Raw genomic sequence first — 18,925 nt, 5'->3', positions numbered from 1 at the left:
CCAAACAGCCTCTCCATATATACTGCATGAGCCCCACACAGCCTCCCATATACTGCATGAGGCCCACACAGCCTCCCCATATACTGCATGAGGCCCACACAGCCTCCCCATATACTGCATGAGGCCCACACAGCCTCCCTATATACTGCATGAGCCCCACACAGCCTCCCCATATACTGCATGAGGCCCCACTCAGCCTCCCAATATACTGCATGAGCCCAACACAGCCTCCCTATATACTGCATGAGGCCCACACAGCCTCCCCATATACAGGTCCTTCTCAAAAAATTAGCATATAGTGTTAAATTTCATTATTTACCATAATGTAATGATTACAATTAAACTTTCATATACTATAGATTCATTATCCACCAACTGAAATTTGTCAGGTCTTTTATTGTTTTAATACTGATGATTTTGGCATACAACTCCTGATAACCCAAAAAACCTGTCTCAATAAATTAGCATATCAAGAAAAGGTTCTCTAAACGACCTATTACCCTAATCTTCTGAATCAACTAATTAACTCTAAACACATGCAAAAGATACCTGAGGCTTTTAAAAACTCCCTGCCTGGTTCATTACTCAAAACCCCCATCATGGGTAAGACTAGCGACCTGACAGATGTCAAGAAGGCCATCATTGACACCCTCAAGCAAGAGGGTAAGACCCAGAAAGAAATTTCTCAACAAATAGGCTGTTCCCAGAGTGCTGTATCAAGGCACCTCAATGGTAAGTCTGTTGGAAGGAAACAATGTGGCAGAAGACGCTGTACAACGAGAAGAGGTGACCGGAACCTGAGGAAGCAGTGGACTGAGTCTGGTGTGGAAACATCCAGAGCCACCGTGCACAGGCGTGTGCAGGAAATGGGCTACAGGTGCCGCATTCCCCAGGTAAAGCCACTTTTGAACCATAAACAGCGGCAGAAGCGCCTGACCTGGGCTACAGAGAAGCAGCACTGGACTGTTGCTAAGTGGTCCCAAGTACTTTTTTCTGATGAAAGCAAATTTTGCATGTCATTCGGAAATCAAGGTGCCAGAGTCTGGAGGAAGACTGGGGAGAAGGAAATGCCAAAATGCCTGAAGTCCAGTGTCAAGTACCCACAGTCAGTGATGGTGTGGGGTGCCATGTCAGCTGCTGGTGTTGGTCCACTGTGTTTCATCAAGGGCAGGGTCAATGCAGCTAGCTATCAGGAGATTTTGGAGCACTTCATGCTTCCATCGGCTGAAATGCTTTATGGAGATGAAGATTTCATTTTTCAGCACGACCTGGCACCTGCTCACAGTGCCAAAACCACTGGTAAATGGTTTACTGACCATGGTATTACTGTGCTCAATTGGCCTGCCAACTCTCCTGACCTGAACCCCATAGAGAATCTGTGGGATATTGTGAAGAGAAAGTTGAGAGACGCAAGACCCAACACTCTGGATGAGCTTAAGGCCGCTATTGAAGCATCCTGGGCCTCCATAACATCTCAGCAGTGTCACAGGCTGATTGCCTCCATGCCACGCCGCATTGAAGCAGTCATTTCTGCCAAAGGATTCCCGACCAAGTATTGAGTGCATAACTGAACATTATTATTTGATGGTTTTTTTGTTTGTTATTAATAAACACTTTTATTTGATTGGCCGGGTGAAATATGCTAATTTATTGAGACAGGTTTTTTGGGTTATCAGGAGTTGTATGCCAAAATCATCAGTATTAAAACAATAAAAGACCTGACAAATTTCAGTTGGTGGATAATGAATCTATAATATATGAAAGTTTAATTGTAATCATTACATTATGGTAAATAATGAAATTTAACACTATATGCTAATTTTTTGAGAAGGACCTGTACTGCATGAGGCCCCACACAGCCTCCCCATATACTGCATGAGCCCCACACAGCCTCCCTATATACTGCATGAGGCCCCACACAGCCTCCCTATATACTGCATGAGGCCCCACACAGCCTCTCTATATACTGCATGAGCCCAACACAGCCTCTCCATATATACAGCATGAGCTCCACACAGCCTCCCTATATACCTCATGAGCCCCACACAGCCTCCCTATATACTGCATGAGGCCCCACAGAGCCTCCCTATATACTACATGAGCCCCACACAGCCTCTCCCTATATACTGCATGAGGCCCCACACAGCCTCCACTTTGCCCAGGTCTGGTAGCCTATTTGGGACATTAGGACAGCCCTAATTTTCATACCTGGCAAGTATAAGTTTAATTAGCAATAACCTTGGTATGACAGGTAAGCCCTAACACATGTAAGAGCATTCCAAAAGTATTGCTAATTATAGTTTCACATGCCAGGTTTGAAAATTATGTCTGTGTCATAACATCCCAAACAGGTTGTACAGTATAATAGGTTATAGTGTATAGCAAAAAAATATATTTTCCTATAAAGTACTGAGCTTCAAAGGAAGAAATAGATGACAGTGACTGGTGCCGTAAGGCAGGCCTCCTGAGCAGCAATGACATCCCATTGGTAACCCTCTATCTTGAGGCGTGAGTGGGTGGGGCTGATGGTATCGGCAAACAATTTCAAATGCCACTGACAGAGATTGGGAGTAGTATGTAAATAGTTAAACAGCAGTGACTGGAGCTATTTTTTTTACGCTGTTTCAGGCAGATGCCGGCTGTGTAGCACAGCCTTTATCTGCTGGGTACTGTGCAGGCTCAGCTCTTGAGCCTGTCATCTACATGGAGACCTGACTTACCATTTTCTATTATGTCTACAGGTGCATCTCACAAAATTAGAATATAATCAAAAAGTTAATTTATTTCAGTTCTTCAATACAAAAAGTAAAAAACATACCGTATATTATATAGAGTCATTACAAACAGAGAGATCTATTTCACGCTTTGATTTCTGTTAATGTTGATGATTATGGCTTACAACCAATGAAAACCCGAAAGTCATTAGCTCAGTAAATAAGAATACTTTATAACACCAGTTTGAAAACATGATTTTAAAATCTGAAATGTTGGCCTACTGAAATGTCTGTTCTGTAAATGCATTCAATACTTGGTTGGGGCTCCTTTTGCATCAATTACTGCATTAATGCGGTGTGGCATGGAGGTGATCAGCCTGTGGCTCTGCTGAGGTGTTATGGAAGCCCAGGTTGATTTGATAGCAGCCTTTAGCTCCTCTGCATTGTTGGGTCTAGTGTCCCTCATCTTCCTCTTGACAATACCCCATAGATTCTCTATGGAGTTAAGGTCAGGCGAGTTTTCTGAGCAATCAAGCACAGTGATACTGTTGTTGTTAAGCCAGGTATTGGTACTTTTGGCAGTGGGGACAGGTGCCAAGTCCTGCTGGAGAATGGATTTTCCATCTCCAAAAAAGCTTGTCGGTAGAGGGAAGCATGAAGTGCTCTAAAATTTCCTGGTAGACGGCTGCGCTGACTTTGGTCTTGATAAAACACGGGATCTACACCAGCAGATGACATGGCTCCTCAAACCATCACCGATTGTGGAGACTTCACACTAGACCTCAAGCAGCTTAGATTGTGGCCTCTCCACTCTTCCTCTAGACTCTGGGACCTTGATTTCCAAATGAAATGCAAAATTTACTTTCATCTGAAAACAGCACCTTGGACCACTGAGCAACAGTCCAGTTCTTTCTCCTTGGCCCAGGTAAGATGCATCTAGCATTGTCTATTGGTCATGAGTGGCTTGACACAAGGAATGCAACACTAGTAGCCCATGTCCTGGATACGTCTGTGTGTGGTGGCTCTTGAAGCAATGACTCCAGCAGCATCCATTCCTTGTGAATCTCCCCCAAATCTTTGAATGGCTTTTTCTTAACAGTCCTTTCTCGGCTGCAGTTATCCCAGTTGCTTGTGCACCTTTTTCTACCACACTTTTTCCTTCCACTCAACTGTCAAAAGTACCAATACCTGGTTTGAAAACAACAGTTTCACGGTGCTTGATTGGCCAGCAAACTCACCTGACCTTAACTGCATATAGAATCTATGAGTTATTGTCAAGAGGATGAGACACCAGACCCAACAATGTACTAGATGGACTTAAAGTCTTCCTTCAACCTTAATAACTATGTAACTATGTAATGTAGACGAGCTGAATGCTGCTATCAAAGCAACCTGGGCTTCCATAACACCTCAGCAGTGCCACAGGCTGATCGCCTCCATGTCATGCTGCATTGATGCAGCAATTGATGCAAAAGGAACCCCGACCAACTATTGAGTGCATTTACTGAACATTCATTTCATTAGGCCAACATTTCGGATTTTAAAATCATTTTTCAAACTGGTGTTATAAAGTATTCTAATTTACTGAGATAATGACTTTTGGGTTTTCATTGGCTGTAAGCCATAATCATCAACATTAACAGAAATAAACACTTGAAATTGATCACTCTGTTTGTAATATAATACAGTATATGAGTTTCACTTTTTGTATTGAAGAACTGAAATAAATTAACTTTTTGATGATATTCTAATTTTGTGAGAAGCACCTGTATATTGTTATATATATGGTACATATTTTTTATACCTTTTACTTGCTTCAATAGTCTCCTTAGGAGACTTGAAGCTGCGATCTTCTGATCGCTTGTTTTACACAAAGCAGGGCTTCAGAATTGATCATCTGCTACTGGGCGGCGCTCATAGCAAATCAATATTGACAACCACGGGGGTCTCCTGCAGACTCCGGGATGTCATACCAACCCATCGGCGCTCCTCGATCACGTGACAGGGGCGCTAGTGAAGCGATTCAGGTGAGATCATGTTACAAATCAGATTCTGCTGCAGATACTTTTAGTGCATCGCTTAGGAAGCCTCACCTTTCATCAGCTAAATAGGAGATAATCTAGTCGTACAGAGGAAGTACTTACAATGCTCGATGCTTTGTTTGCTGTGTCTTTTTGGTGGAAGGAGCCTTGAGTTGTTTCATATAGACTACTCTTTGGCTTACGGAGACAAGTCAAATATGAAAGGGGGAGGGGTGTCATGATAACAGCATAACTTCCCACCATCCCAGATCCATAGAGGACACACATTAACTCTGTGCGATGTCTCTCTTGCCATCTTCACTGCTCTGTAGTTCCTCCTCCCTTGATTCAGTGGGCCGGGGAGGGCATCTCTCTGCTCCCCACATGCTTGCATTCAATTAAATTACTCAATCTTCTCTTTTATTAAGATCAAGTCTCACCAGGATTCGAACATCTAACCTGTATCATTGTAGACACTAGCCAAATCTATGACTCACAGACTACTCGAATGTGAATTGTAGTCTCCTGCATTACCAGTAGATTGTACTGGTACCTAGAGATACATTCTCTATACTAGTGTATTTCTATCTACCTGTATTCTAGAGGTAAAATGGTAAAAGTGTGTATAAAAGGTTAGCTCAGACCAACTGCCGTAACATTGAAGTTAATGGGGTTAAAATTGTAAAAATATGCAACTTTGCAATTTCCTTCCTATTAATAAGACTCTCCATTCTAAGGAACAGAGAGATTTTGAATTCTACAGTGTACAGCAAGTTACCTACGTTACCAACCATCCGGTGGTCTCACAGTGGCTGGTTACCTCCCAAGCGTCTTGGATACAGAGAGACTGTTCCAAAATTGGGGAGCTGCTCCTCTGTCTTAGCAGGTTTGGGGTATGTCCCCTCTTTAGTTACATTGTGTCCTCAGGACCCAGCTGCAGGTCCACACTATGGTGGCTACACAGTGGAGAAGAGGAGAAGGAAATAGGCAAGGTACAGTGGGTACGGAAAGTATTCAGACCCCTTAAAATGTTTTCTCTTTATTTCATTGCTGTTATTTGGTAAATTCAAAAAAGTTTTTTTTTTCACATAAATGTACACTCTGCACACCATCTTCACTGAAAAGAACATAAATGTAGAATTTTTTGCAAATTTATTTAAAAAAAAAACTGAAATATCACATGGTCATAAGTATTCAGACCCTTTGCTCAGACACTCATATTTAAGTCACATGCTGTCCATTTCCTTGTGATCCTCCTTGAGATGGTCCTACTCCTTCATTGGAGTCCAGCTGTGTTTAATTAAACTGATTGGACTTGATTTGGAAAGGCACACACCTGTCTATATAAGACCTCACAGCTCACAGTACATGTCAGATCAAATGAGAATCATGAGGTCAAAGGAACTGGCCAAGGAGCTCAGAGACATAATTGCTGCAAGGCACAGATCTGGCCAAGTTTAGAAAAGAATTTCTGTAGTACTTAAGGTTCCTGAGAGCATAGTGGCCTCCATAATCCTTAAATGGAAGAAGTTTGGGACCACCAGAAGTCTTCCTAGACCTGGCCGTCCAGCCAAACTGAGCAATCGTGGGAGAAGAGCCTTGGTGAGAGAGGTAAAGAAGAACACCAAGATCACTATGACTGAGCTCCTGAGATGCAGTAGGGAGATGGGAGAAAGTTCCACAAAATCAACTATCAGTGCAGCCCTCTACCAGTCGGGCCTTTATGGCAAAGTGGCAAGACAGAAGCCTCTCCTCAGTGCAAGACATATGAAAGCCTACATAGAGTTTGCTAAAAACACATGAAGGACTTCCAAACTATGAGAAATAAGATTCTCTGGTCTGATGAGATGAAGATAAACCTTTTTGGTGATAATTCTAAGCGGTATGTTTGGAGAAAACCAGGCGCTGTTCATCACCTGCCCAATACAATCCCAACTGTGAAACATGATGGTGGCAGCATCATGCTATGGGGGTGTTTTTCAGCTGCAGGGACAGGACGACTGGTTGTCATTGAAGGAAACATGAATGCGACCAAGTACAGAGATATCCTGGAGGAAAATCTCTTCAACAGTGCTCTGGGCCTCAGACTTGGCTGAAGGTTTACCTTCCAACAAGACAATGACCCTAAGCACACAGCTAAAATAACAAAGGAGTGGCTTCAGAACAACTCTGTGACCATTGATGACTGGCCCAGCCAGAGCCCTGACCTAAACCCAATTGAGCATCTCTGGAGAGACCTGAAAATGGCTGTCCACCAACGTTCACCATCCAACCTGACGGAACTGGAGAGGATCTGCAAGGAGGAATGGCAGAGGATCCCCAAATCCAGGTGTGGAAAACTTGTTGCATCATTCCCAAGAAGACTCATGGCTCTACTAGCTCAAAAGGTGCTTCTACTCAATACTGAGCAAAGGGTCTGAATACTTATGACCATGTGATATTTCAGTTTTTCTTTTGTAATAAATTTGCAAAAATTTCTACATTTCAGTTTTTTTCTGTCAAGATGGGGTGCAAAGTGTACATTAATGAGAAAAAAAAAAAGTGAAAAATTTAACCCCTTCATGACCTTGGGATTTTCCATTTTTCCGTGTTTGTTTTTCGCTCCCCTCCTTCCCAGAGCCATAACTTTTTTATTTTTCCGTCAATTTGGCCATGTGAGGGCTTATTTTTTGCGGGACGAGTTGTACTTTTGAACGACATCATTGGTTTTACCATGTCGTCTACTAGAAAACGGGAAAAACATTCCAAGTGCGGTGAAATTGCAAAAAAAGTGCAGTCCCACACTTGTTTTTTGTTTGTTTTTTTTGCTAGGTTCACTTAATGCTAACACTGACCTGCTATTATGATTCTCCAGGTCAGTACGAGTTCATAGACACCTAACATGACTAGGTTATTTTTTACCTAAGTGGTGAAAAAAAATTCCAAACTTTGCTAAAAAAAAAAAAAAAATTGCGCCATTTTCCGATACTCGTAGCGTCTCCATTTTTCATGATCTGGGGTCGGTTTAGGGCTTATTTTTTGCGTGCCGAGCTGGCGTTTTTAATGATACCATTTCGGTGCAGATACGTTCTTTTGATCGCCCGTTATCGCATTTTAATGCAATGTCGCGGCAACCAAAACAACGATAAGGTTAATGCTTTTTTTAATTGATGGATCGGGCGATTCTGAACGCGGCGATACCAAATATGTGTAGGTTTGATTTTTTTTTATTGATTTATTTTGATTGGGGCGAAAGGGGGGTGATTTAAACTGATGCAGGTGTGCTATGAGCGCCGACCACAGGGTGGCGCTGACAGCTACCGGCGATCAGTAACCATAGAGGTCTCAAGGACCTCTATGGTTACTATTCAGAAGCATCGCTGACCCCCGATCATGTGACGGGGGTCGGCGATGCGATCATTTCCGGCCGCCCGTCCGGAAGCGCTGGTTAAATGCCGCTGTCTGAGTTTGACAGTGGCATTTAACTAGTTAATAGCGGCGGGTGAATCGCGATTTCACCCGCCGCTATTGCGGGCACATGTCAGCTGTTCAAAACAGCTGACATGTCCCTGCTTTGATGCGGGCTCACCGCCAGAGCCCGCATCAAAGCGGGGCTTCTGACCTCGGACGTACTATCCCGTCCGAGGTCAGAAAGGGGTTAAAGGGGTCTGAATACTTTCCTTACCCACTGTATGTGTGTGTGTTTTGATGTATCAGAGTTATGTGTTTATGTTGCAGGGCTGTGTGTTGCTGTAGCTGAGCTATGTGTGCTGATGTAATTGACCTACTGTATGGCCGGCGTCACTATAGAGAGTTTTACGGACATATGAGAGGCGCAAAAAATACGCATTGCGCACGGACCAATGATTCTATATGGGGCAGCTCCTATCTGCCGTATATTTCTCGGCCGTATTTTACGGGCTTAAAAAATCGCAGCATGCTGCTTTTGTCAGAGTATTGTGCAAAAAAATCCGCCAATGAAAGTCTATGGGGGCGAGAAAAATACGGATTACACACGGACCAACAGTGTGACTTGCGAGAAATACGCACCGGTGTTCTATAGAAAAGCCGGCAATTCAGTGCGGTGTACAGTAAAATCACACTGACCGGTTAGAATAGAATAGGTAGAATAAATGTCTACACATAGAATAGGTATATATATGTAATTGAGACACACACATATATATATATATATATATATATATATATATATATATATATATATATATATTTATATTTCATACAGCGCTAGATAGCAGAAAAGCCGGTAATTCAATTGCCGGCTTTTGCTATCTCCTTATCAAACCCGACAGGATATGAGACATGGTTTACATACAGTAAACCATTTCATATCCCTTATCTTTTTACATATTCCTCACTAGTAATGTTAGAAGTGTATGTGTGCAAAATTTTGGGGCTCTAGCTGTTAAAATAAAGGGTTAAATCCCAGAAAAAACACGCAATTTTCTCCGCATAACCTCATATGAACTCTAGCATGAGAAAATAGTCCAAAAAATTCCCACGCTAGAGTTCATATGAGTTTATACCAGCAGAACTTCCCATATTAGCATAATGGGAGAGCACATAAGTTAGACCAAGGAAATGGTCATGCTGCAAAGCAGGGATTCAGTGACTGGGAATGTTGGGCTCCTATAAAAGAAGAATACGAGAAAACCCTTTTAATCTTCTAGAGGTCCAAATGAGTGTTTACACCAAACCTTCTTGTTATAAGGTTTACATACAATGCGCTTTTACATACACACAGTTTTATTAATTTTGGCTTCATTGAGATAAGGAAAACAACAGCCGGTCAGCTTTATGTGTGTTATACATGTTAAAGATTTGTTAGTTTTCAAGAAAAGGCAATATTAACAGCAAAATACAGCAATTTATAACCTCGCCATATCGATGGCACCCAAAAGTGAACCAATTCTCAGGATAGTTATTTAGATATGAGCATACACTTGATATATACAGCACATATTCCTACAGATAATCCTGTATATAAAACATGTTACGTCCTATTACAGAGGTGACACTTCAAGAAAAATAGAATTACTGGGAGCAACGTGAATTAAACATGAATAACGTTTTGACATTAGTGATATTTTCTGCATGATGAGAGCAAATGTTTGATTTGTCTGCAAAAACGCTCCTGGTCAAGATGCCAATTTTTGCTCTGAAACATCTTTGTGCTTGTAGCATTTTGTCCTCACAACGTCCTGAGGGGTTTTAATCCATTATCATGTGGATATCCATCACTGAATAGGAAAGTATTAGTCCTCCTTAGTTGATTTCATCCATATTAGATAAGAAAATAGAATAAAAGTGAGTTGGATGGAAAGCTCCAACCGAGTCCAATTCCAAGTCAGTGATAATAAAGATGAAACATTTTACACTGTGAAATAACTTTAGTTTATTGGCTGTTGGGTATTCGCAAAATGAGTATACTTTTATTCTGCCATCATTAATTCTCAGTTTCGGTTTCTAGGTGGCACTTTAGGAACATTTCTGTAGCCAGAGGTTGAGTGTGACCTAAAATGTTGAAAAATAATGTTATTTTTGTTGCACCAAAGAAGAAAATCTAGTAAAGCCCTGTGAATACCAGCACCATAGCTTCTGATAATAATGGAGACATGACAGCTACTGTATTTAGATCTAATTTTAATAGCTCCCAGTAAATCCTGCCTAAAATGTAACTTAAATTTGTCTGTCTTATTTATTTAGGAAAATAATAGGCAGTCAGACACTAAAGATTTTACTAGATATGTCTGGAGCGCCCCCACTGCCGCAGAGCCGAGGGGTACCCGGTACCGGGGTCTCTCTGTCTCGGTTCTGGGATTGTCACGGTGGCTAGACCCGGTCCGTGACCCTGCTGAGGGGCGTCCAATGAAAGTGGAGAGTGAGGATGGTGTGGTGCAGGTCGCGATGAATAACGAGGACACCAGGTTGCAGCCTCTTTACCTCTTTACTGAAGGCTTCAGGATCCTCAATCCGAAGTACGGTTAACAGGGCTGGCTGAGACCGGCCGGTCCAATGGCACCTCCAGAGTTCCCTTTGCAGGTGGAAATCTGTGCCTACCTTCTAGCGCTTTTGTGTTGTAGTCCTTCCCTGCTTAGCACCACGGGATAGTCCTCACAACTGTTGTGTCTGTTTCTGAAGTTCCCTCACAACTGATTCTGATGTTCTTCTCCATCCCCCAGATGATATGGCTAGGACGCACCCGTATGACGGGTAGGCCTGGAGGTCTTCCGGGACCCTAGAGTCGCCCCTCTCCAACTGTTGCCCCCTATGTCTGCTTAGGTGATTTGGGTGAGACAGCCCGCCTATAACTGACTGTCCTGCCGTAGGTTTGAAGTAAGGCCTGGAGCTCAATACTTCCTCGGCGTTCCGGCCACCGGCTACGCGCCTCAGTAGGATGTTGCCTCGGTCTTACAGCACAACTCCTACTGGTGTTTTCTCCTTGTTGTGTTGATCTCGTTTCTCACTCTTCACAATATATCTCGCTTCTTGTCCTTTCTTGGGGTACCGCCGCAATGAAGTGCAGGCGCGGTCCCGTAACGTTCTTTCTGTTCGCTAGGCCACTGTCAGGATCCCACCCCTGACAGGGACCCCCCTGAATCTTCCCCTGCAACACCCTCTGCCACAGGATGTTGCCTGGTTCCAACCCAGTCAGCTTCTGTCTAACTTCCTATCTAACCCCCAGTTTTACCAGATTGTGAGGAGTGGCCTAATACATAGCACCCTTAGCTCCCCCTGGAGGCCAGACTGTGAAGTGTATTGGTGTCTGTGATACCTGGTCAGGTGAACTCCTTCAGTGCCATCAGACGTACCAACACCCCCCTTAGCGGCGGAGCATCAGTACTGCAACGACCAGGACTCTGGGGCGCTGCATGTCATGAAATGAAAAATATAATAAGCACCTTCTATAGGACCAGACTATACTGCAGAAGTCAGGGCCAATTGGCTGGCTAGTTAAACTCCACACCTGGACAACTCCTTTCACATGCCGGGATCCAAGTCTGCGGTCACTATGTGATAGCAGACTTCTGAATCCTCACATTGCGATTACACTGTGTGCTATCAGGATTCGTATACAATTTTCATATTCCCAGCCACATTCTGACTAGACGTGTCAATTCACTTGCAATGAGCGAGGCCAGGCACTTTTAGTCAGCATGTGACCACATATCGCATACATGCTGTTACGGAACCCCCCAGCACCCAGAATATGTTGTGCAGTTATATGTATGTATAATAGGTTCCATGTGAGATATATGTCCCTAATGCATCAGCCCACATGCTGCGCCCCTGGGCAGAGGGGACAAGATATCCCCCTTCTGACCTCCCCCACCTTTGTAATTCCCAAAGTAAATATCGGCAGGCTCCGGCCACCTGCGGCTATTGTAATGTATGTCTGGCCTGCCGCTTTTCAATTGGCCTGCCCTCTGTATCCGTGTGATATATTCTGTGTCCTGTGAGTAAAGCGTTGTCACACTGGAAATACATGGAGAAGCAGTGATCTTTTATATGCGCCCATGTAACCAAGGAATTCCAGCCAGCGTCCTTCATTCAGACTCCAGCCAAAGCAGAGTGGACCTCCTGAAACACGGGGTGGTACTGAAAGAGGTACTCCAGCACGGTGGACCCCGTTACACATGCGAACACACGCCCAACTGCTTCCAGCAATGGAGCACCCTGCCAGTGCGCGCTATGAGGATACACAAGTCTGTGGTCACAGAGATTGACTGCGGACGTGAACCCCAAGCCTGGACAACTCTTTTAAGTTGGGATCCCACAACCCCCAATAGCAGCACTTTCTGTCAAAAAGCGAGATCTTGCTCTTTTAACTAAAGCAATGCTGCATGCATCATTACCACAACCATTACCAATCCTTAATGTTATTACAGCTTTTACCGATCACTAGCTGCTGGGTTAATGATGTATACAGCACTGCTTTAGTGAAAACCAACAATATCTCACAATAACACACAATTTGACAGAAAGGATCAATGTGGAGAGTTCAGGCCCTAAGTTTATTGCCGACATCTGATGTAAAGTCTGCAATTTTAGCAGGTGCTTAGGCACTGTCAAAGGGAATTTGTTAGCTGATTTCACTCTCCAAACTATTTATACGCATGTAGCTTTTTCAAAGAAAAGTCCAGCATTACCTCTACATGACCAATCTGTTCCTCCATTACAGAGAAATCAGTGTTGGAATGGATATGTAAATGAGGCTGAAGAGCTATGTGTAGATCTGAAGCCTCTGTTACTGCAGTTCTATTCCCCGCCCAGCTGCTCCTGCTTGACTAACGGCTCCCTTGCCTGATGTCAGTCAAACAGAAGGAAGATGCACTGGGCGGGGAATAGAGCTGAAGTGACATACCGTAGGCTTCAGATCTACACATAGCTCTTCAGACTCATTTACATATCAGATCAAACACTGTTGTTTTTCTTTTCATAGACTAAACCCACATTTATTCCCATATTTTGTAAAACTTACCTTAATATTTTGATTTTGTGTCTAGGATTGTAGAGTTTTTACCATGTTTATATTTATAGCATATTCACAGGATAATAAATGTATGACACATGTGGGCCATACTACAGGGATTCACATCTGTCTCCTGAGAGCAACCTCATCGCACAATGCTGATAGAAGTGAACTCTCCGCCGATGCGCCACTCCGATAACATCTCTAGAAGTTACTGTGCATGTTGGTGGGTATGTCATCAATGTAAAAGATGGGAATAACTCTTTAATAGTAAAACTCAAACCAGCTTAGAATGGGTTCCTTTTTTCATAGGCTTTTTATTAAAAACAACCCAGAAAAAAATTAATTACTTTATTTTCTGCTACACATTGCAATTGATATCTTGTTTAGCCAACGAATACTGTATATTTGGCCATGCACAAAAATTATGTATGCCAAGTGAGCTACCGCAAAAAGGGTTTTGGAGCTGGAGACCACTGCAGACCCCTCCCCTATTTTTAAATACACAGTGACCAATCTTAAAGACTCCTATGTATATTATCTTGACCTGTTAGAAGATATACTAGGTGAGATTCCATTTGAAAAAAACATTGACAAAGTACAATTAGTAGCAAATAGTGCAGGATTTATTGTACAGGATTACCTAGTGCTGTTTGGTATCCTGGGTGGTCTCGGTGGGGGTGTTTCTTCTGGCAAGGAATGCCTAGACCTGTATCGCTGAGTATATTCTGATGGATCGTTATCCTATATCATTGGTAAAAAAAATAATTTTACTTTAAGTTTCAAGATGTGTTAAAGTGTGTGAATATATAAGCTTAAGTTATTGTGTGCTTCCCAGTGAACGTGTTGTACATACACATCCGATACCAACACACGGGTATATATACTGTATATACATTGCTATGGTTACCGCCAAGCTACACAATAACCAATCACAAAATTAGCTGCCACCACCAATCGTTATACAGGCCGATTAGACACCCGTTACCCGTAGCGTATGGCTTCAGGGTTGGGGTTTATACAGCGAGAGGAAATAATCTATTGCATTTTATATACTGTATTTAATCCCCCAAATTAGGCAGTGTTATTACAAATGGGACAACATAATACAGTATATGCAGTCACCTAAAATAAAAAGCATAAACAACAGAAAATTACTAGACCTGATGTCACGGAAATGGCGCAGATCTTAGTAGAGGGGAGATCTCCCACTGGAAAATGGTGCAGTCCTACAGCGAGTTGTACCTCCCAGCAGTGAACATGGGCAGTAATTCAGAATCTGCTCTTAGGTACAAGCCATTCCCCTCGGTGACCTCAGATAGGGGTTGGTATATGGGATCAGGTTCAGATACTAAAAATTATGAGATCCCGATCTTAATGACATCTTCCCCCCTTGAGATCCCAGACGAGAGATATTAATGCCTTATTTCCTATCATGATTTGGCTTTCTATAGACAGGAGATATGGCATATTCAACTTTGTCCATCAGGCCGATATTAATTTGAAAACGATGCTCAGAACGCACAGTGATATAAGTAAATGTGTTATGTTCGAGACACCAAAAATATGTTTCCCATAACTATAGGACCTACGCCTCTCACAAAAAAAAACAACACTCATAACTGGAATCCGTTGCCGAAGAGTCTGCCGCCTGTAATTTTTTGAACACAGGAAAACTTATCTACACAGGAGAGGAATTTGTCCGCTTATACTATTATACACACCGTTTCGGACTTCATGTCTGCTCTCTATCAGATAACCTACTTCAATTACCTGTTCACAGAAGGAGGTCATAGAGCAGTAGGGGTCAGATGCAGAGTTAGAGTGCTAGCTCTTTTTCCCTTCATTTATGATGAAGCCAAGCTTCAATCTTCAACATGAGGGTTACACATCCTCACTCAGTGGATGGCTTTATAAATTGGTCTTATTTTACTATTACATTATTACACACTGTTTTATCTGCTGCACCTCTTCTTGTTATCTCTATGATAAGCTTCTTCTGTATGTTCCTCGATGTTCATAATCTCTCGCTATACCACCCCCGGCCATTGCTTGGCATCTTTATGCCCATGCACAATGTAAGAAGAAAGCTCTCAATAAATGATGTGGGCAATGTTAAGCTAAGTTCCACCTATGAGTATTTTTTGTTGTAAAAATTTCTTCCACAGCCGTCTGTTTCGTTTCTTTGTTTTTTTCAGTATGTCAAGTTTTAAATAAAAACATTTCTGTTTGTTAAGCATTGATAAAACTTTATTGGTAAAGTAATTTGCGGATTACATGCATTTTTGCTGCATTTCCGCCGAGGACACAAAATATAAAAGAATTGGTATTTTTTATAAGCAGATTTTCTGTGTTACATTCAAATTTATGGGGAACATCTACAAATAAAATGCATATTAACAGAAAGAGAAATTGACATGGTGCAGATTTTAAAAAAGGCATAGCAGCTCAATTTTCTCAGCTAAAAGAAAAGCATGATGGGCATGAGAATTACAGTTGTTTGCGAAAGTATTCACCCCTTGGCTTTTTACCTATTTTGTTACTTTACAATCTGTGTTTAAATATTTTTCTAATCCGATTTATGCGTGATGCATCAGCACTAAATAGTCTAAATTGGTGAAGTGAGAAAATTCAATTTATGGGATCAAAAAGAGGAAACGTGTAGATGCTTTGGAATGTCCTAGTCAAGCCCAGACTTTAATCCAATTGAGAATCTGTGGTCAGACTTGAAGATTGCTGATCACCAGAGGAAACTATCTAACCGGAAGGAGCTGGAGCAGTTTTGTCTTGAGGAATAGGCAAAAATCCCAGTGGCAAAATGTGGAAAGCTCATATAGACTTAACCAAAGCCACTTGCAGCAGTGATTGCAGCAAAATGAGGCTCTACCTAGTACTGACTTTAGGGGGGTGAATAGTTATGTACACTGAAATTTTCTGTTATTTTGTCCTATTTGTTGTTTGCTTCAAAATAAAAGAAAAACAAAAGCAAAACTGAAATTCCAGGTTGTGAGGTATCAAAACACGAAAAAATGCCAATGGGGGTGAATTCTCTGCTCCAAAATCCACATGATTAAACTCTGTGTGAACATACCCTACATCATACACTACTGAAGTTAGGGTGTTTGTTCGTGTTTTATGCTACCCTTAGGTTGAGAAGTTTAAACCTTATGAAATATTCCCATTAAGGGACATCATACCTTTTCTATAGTCAAAATTAAAGTTGCATTGAAAACTCTGTAAGCTAATACTGCTGGAACACAAAAACAATCTTTAACTCATTATTAGGATGTGCCATTATTTTGGTTCAAAAGTGACACATCCAGTAGGAATGAAGGATCAACGAAGCCCTTTGGAGCACACCTTTATATCCTTAGTAGTGATGAGCGAACGCACTGGGATAAGATGTTTTCCATGCTCTGGTGCTATCCGAGTGTCATCGGCGTGCTCGAAAAATATGTTCAAGTCCCCGCGGCTGTTTGACAGACACAACACATGGAGGGATTGTCTGTTTGTTAGGCAATCCCTGCATGTCTTGCAGCTGTCGAACAGCGATGAGACTTGTAGGCACGGGGACTCAAACATAGTTTGGAGTAAACTATTTTACTATAGTTAGAATTACCTCATTGTCTCCTTCCATGCCGCTACTCATGCTCTGAGTGCTTCGGGTACTGGATCGGTTACTTGCACTGCCTAATTTGTATCAAATATAAAAGACAATGAGAAAACAAGAAAAAGGTTGTATATCCTATTGGTGAAGAACAATCCCAAGGAGGGGAAAAGTGTTCCTCCAGTATTGATGAACCCAGCCTAGAGGTTTATATCTTTACACCTGCACTCCAGTAGTACAGATTTGCAGAATATATCTAGAAAACAACTTTAATGTGTAAAGAGAATTTATCACACTTGTAAAGATACAGTTTCACATGTTAGTTGTAACCACATTCTTTTTGGCTGAAGATAAAGATGTCATTGTGGATGTCTACCATGAGCTGGCTTTGTGCAGTATACCGGTAAGGGCTACCTACTTGCAGTGCTAGAGGTACTATCTGTCTTCCAGTTTCCACGCTTGATTTCTCTTTTTGCAAGAAGTAAGGCAGATGTTGAGTCGTAAGTGCCAATGTCATGCTTTACTTCTACATTCTGACCACGTCTGATGGGCTTTGTGATATCTAAATCTAAGAAAAAAAGATTATTACGATAAAACATTTATTTTACTTGTTCAATGTGAATAGTTAGAATTTATTTAGATTTCTATTGAATTAAATATGTAAATTGCCTTTTCAGAGGGGAAGAAGACTTGAGCTCTAGCACCACCTGTTGGAAGTTGCTATTGATTTAAAGACACTATAAGATTTTATTTTGACTTCCCACATCCCTAGCCAGAAATAGGGATTAGTGAAAACATGTTTTTGTTTTTTTTTGCCTGTGACATAATTTCTAGCGAGAGTTACTTCTAGAAAATCAGAAACAAAGACAAAAGTGAACGGCACTGCCCGAAAACCTATTGATTACATTAAAACCGGTGTTTATAAGTCATTTTTGTCCAAAAAACAGCCACATTATAGGATTCTGGGTGCAACTCCATAGACGATCAGATTTGTTCCATAGTGTGAAGAGAAGAAAAAAAAGAAAAAGCAGAATGCACTCACCGATCTCAAAAGACAGCTTTTATTGAATCTTCATGAATAAAACTTCAGGGCCGGGGGAAGAGGAGTGGAGCTCAGGCGAGCAGGAGGAGACGACGGCCGTTTCGCACAGTGCTTGCGCTTCAACGGGTCTGCATCTCTCTAACTGCCATTTTTAAGTTACATTTCAAGCTGAGTAAAGGGTAACTTGAAAACTTTTTATATTCTTCTGCTTTGTGGGCCTCCACCATTTTAATTTTCAGAGTGCTAGGAGCTGCTCAAAAGAACCCATGGCTGCAGTTTTGGTACAATGTTAGAGGAGGCTGGGTTTTTATAAAGCTGGGAAATTTGCATTACCTGGCCATTTTTTTTTTTGTAATTTAACAATGTAAAAAATGACAGTATTATTTTTTTTCTTTGCCTAAAATACAACAGGAAATGTGTCATCTTTAACTTTATGCCTTTTAGAGATCATTTCATCTTCAACTTGCTTAACTGTTCACAATGACAGTAATTTTCACTAGGGGTGCCCAAGCTTTTACAAGCCACTGTATGCAGAAATATGTAAAATTATGAGAGGTTCACAAACTTTCAAGTACCACTGTATAACTCTGGAAAAAAAAAGAGGTCACCAGTACCACTGCTATTATGTAAATCAGCATGCAAGAATTTAAAAGAAAGTTCACTCAGGGAGAAAGGGGTAGATGATTATTTGGTGTATTATAAACTACATTTTATGTAAATGTGTATGTAAATGAAGTTTTGCAAATGTAAAATTAAATAAGCTATGCAATTCAATTAACATACATCTGCAAGCCTTTACTACTACTGAGCTCAAGCATAATCTGGCCTTAAGAATTTGTAATTATTACAATGGAGAAGTGGCCACCAATAAGGAATTATGCTGCATCTTGGACGGCAAGCTGTTAAATGACCATTGATTGGCCTCATACAAGCAAACGTTTAAAGTGTTATTCTCCAAAAAAAGTAAACTATCCAATATCAAAAAGGTAGCATATAACTTGCTGATTGCTAGGAGATCAACTACCAGAACCCCCTGCAATTCTGAGATCGGAACTATGGAACCCAGAG

At 41.6% G+C, this 18,925-nt stretch overlaps 1 protein-coding gene across 1 annotated transcript in view; it reads right to left on the bottom strand.

Annotated features, from left to right (window-relative positions):
- Positions 1-9,463: 9,463 nt before the first annotated feature.
- The window catches only part of PIK3AP1 (phosphoinositide-3-kinase adaptor protein 1), a 262,196-nt gene continuing 252,734 nt past the window's right edge, over positions 9,464-18,925 (bottom strand). Inside the window, exons 14-17 of the mRNA XM_077259069.1 lie at positions 17,234-17,383; positions 16,828-16,898; positions 13,852-13,952; positions 9,464-10,249 (exon numbers count right to left, since the gene is read on the bottom strand). Of these exons, the coding sequence (XP_077115184.1) occupies positions 10,189-10,249; positions 13,852-13,952; positions 16,828-16,898; positions 17,234-17,383 (383 nt within the window). The 3' untranslated portion in view covers positions 9,464-10,188. The remainder of the gene's footprint in view (positions 10,250-13,851; positions 13,953-16,827; positions 16,899-17,233; positions 17,384-18,925) is intronic.

This window comes from Ranitomeya variabilis, chromosome 4 (genome assembly GCF_051348905.1).
Source record: "Ranitomeya variabilis isolate aRanVar5 chromosome 4, aRanVar5.hap1, whole genome shotgun sequence".
NCBI classification, from domain to species: domain Eukaryota; kingdom Metazoa; phylum Chordata; class Amphibia; order Anura; family Dendrobatidae; genus Ranitomeya; species Ranitomeya variabilis.
This window is presented reverse-complemented; position numbering and strand designations above follow the sequence as displayed.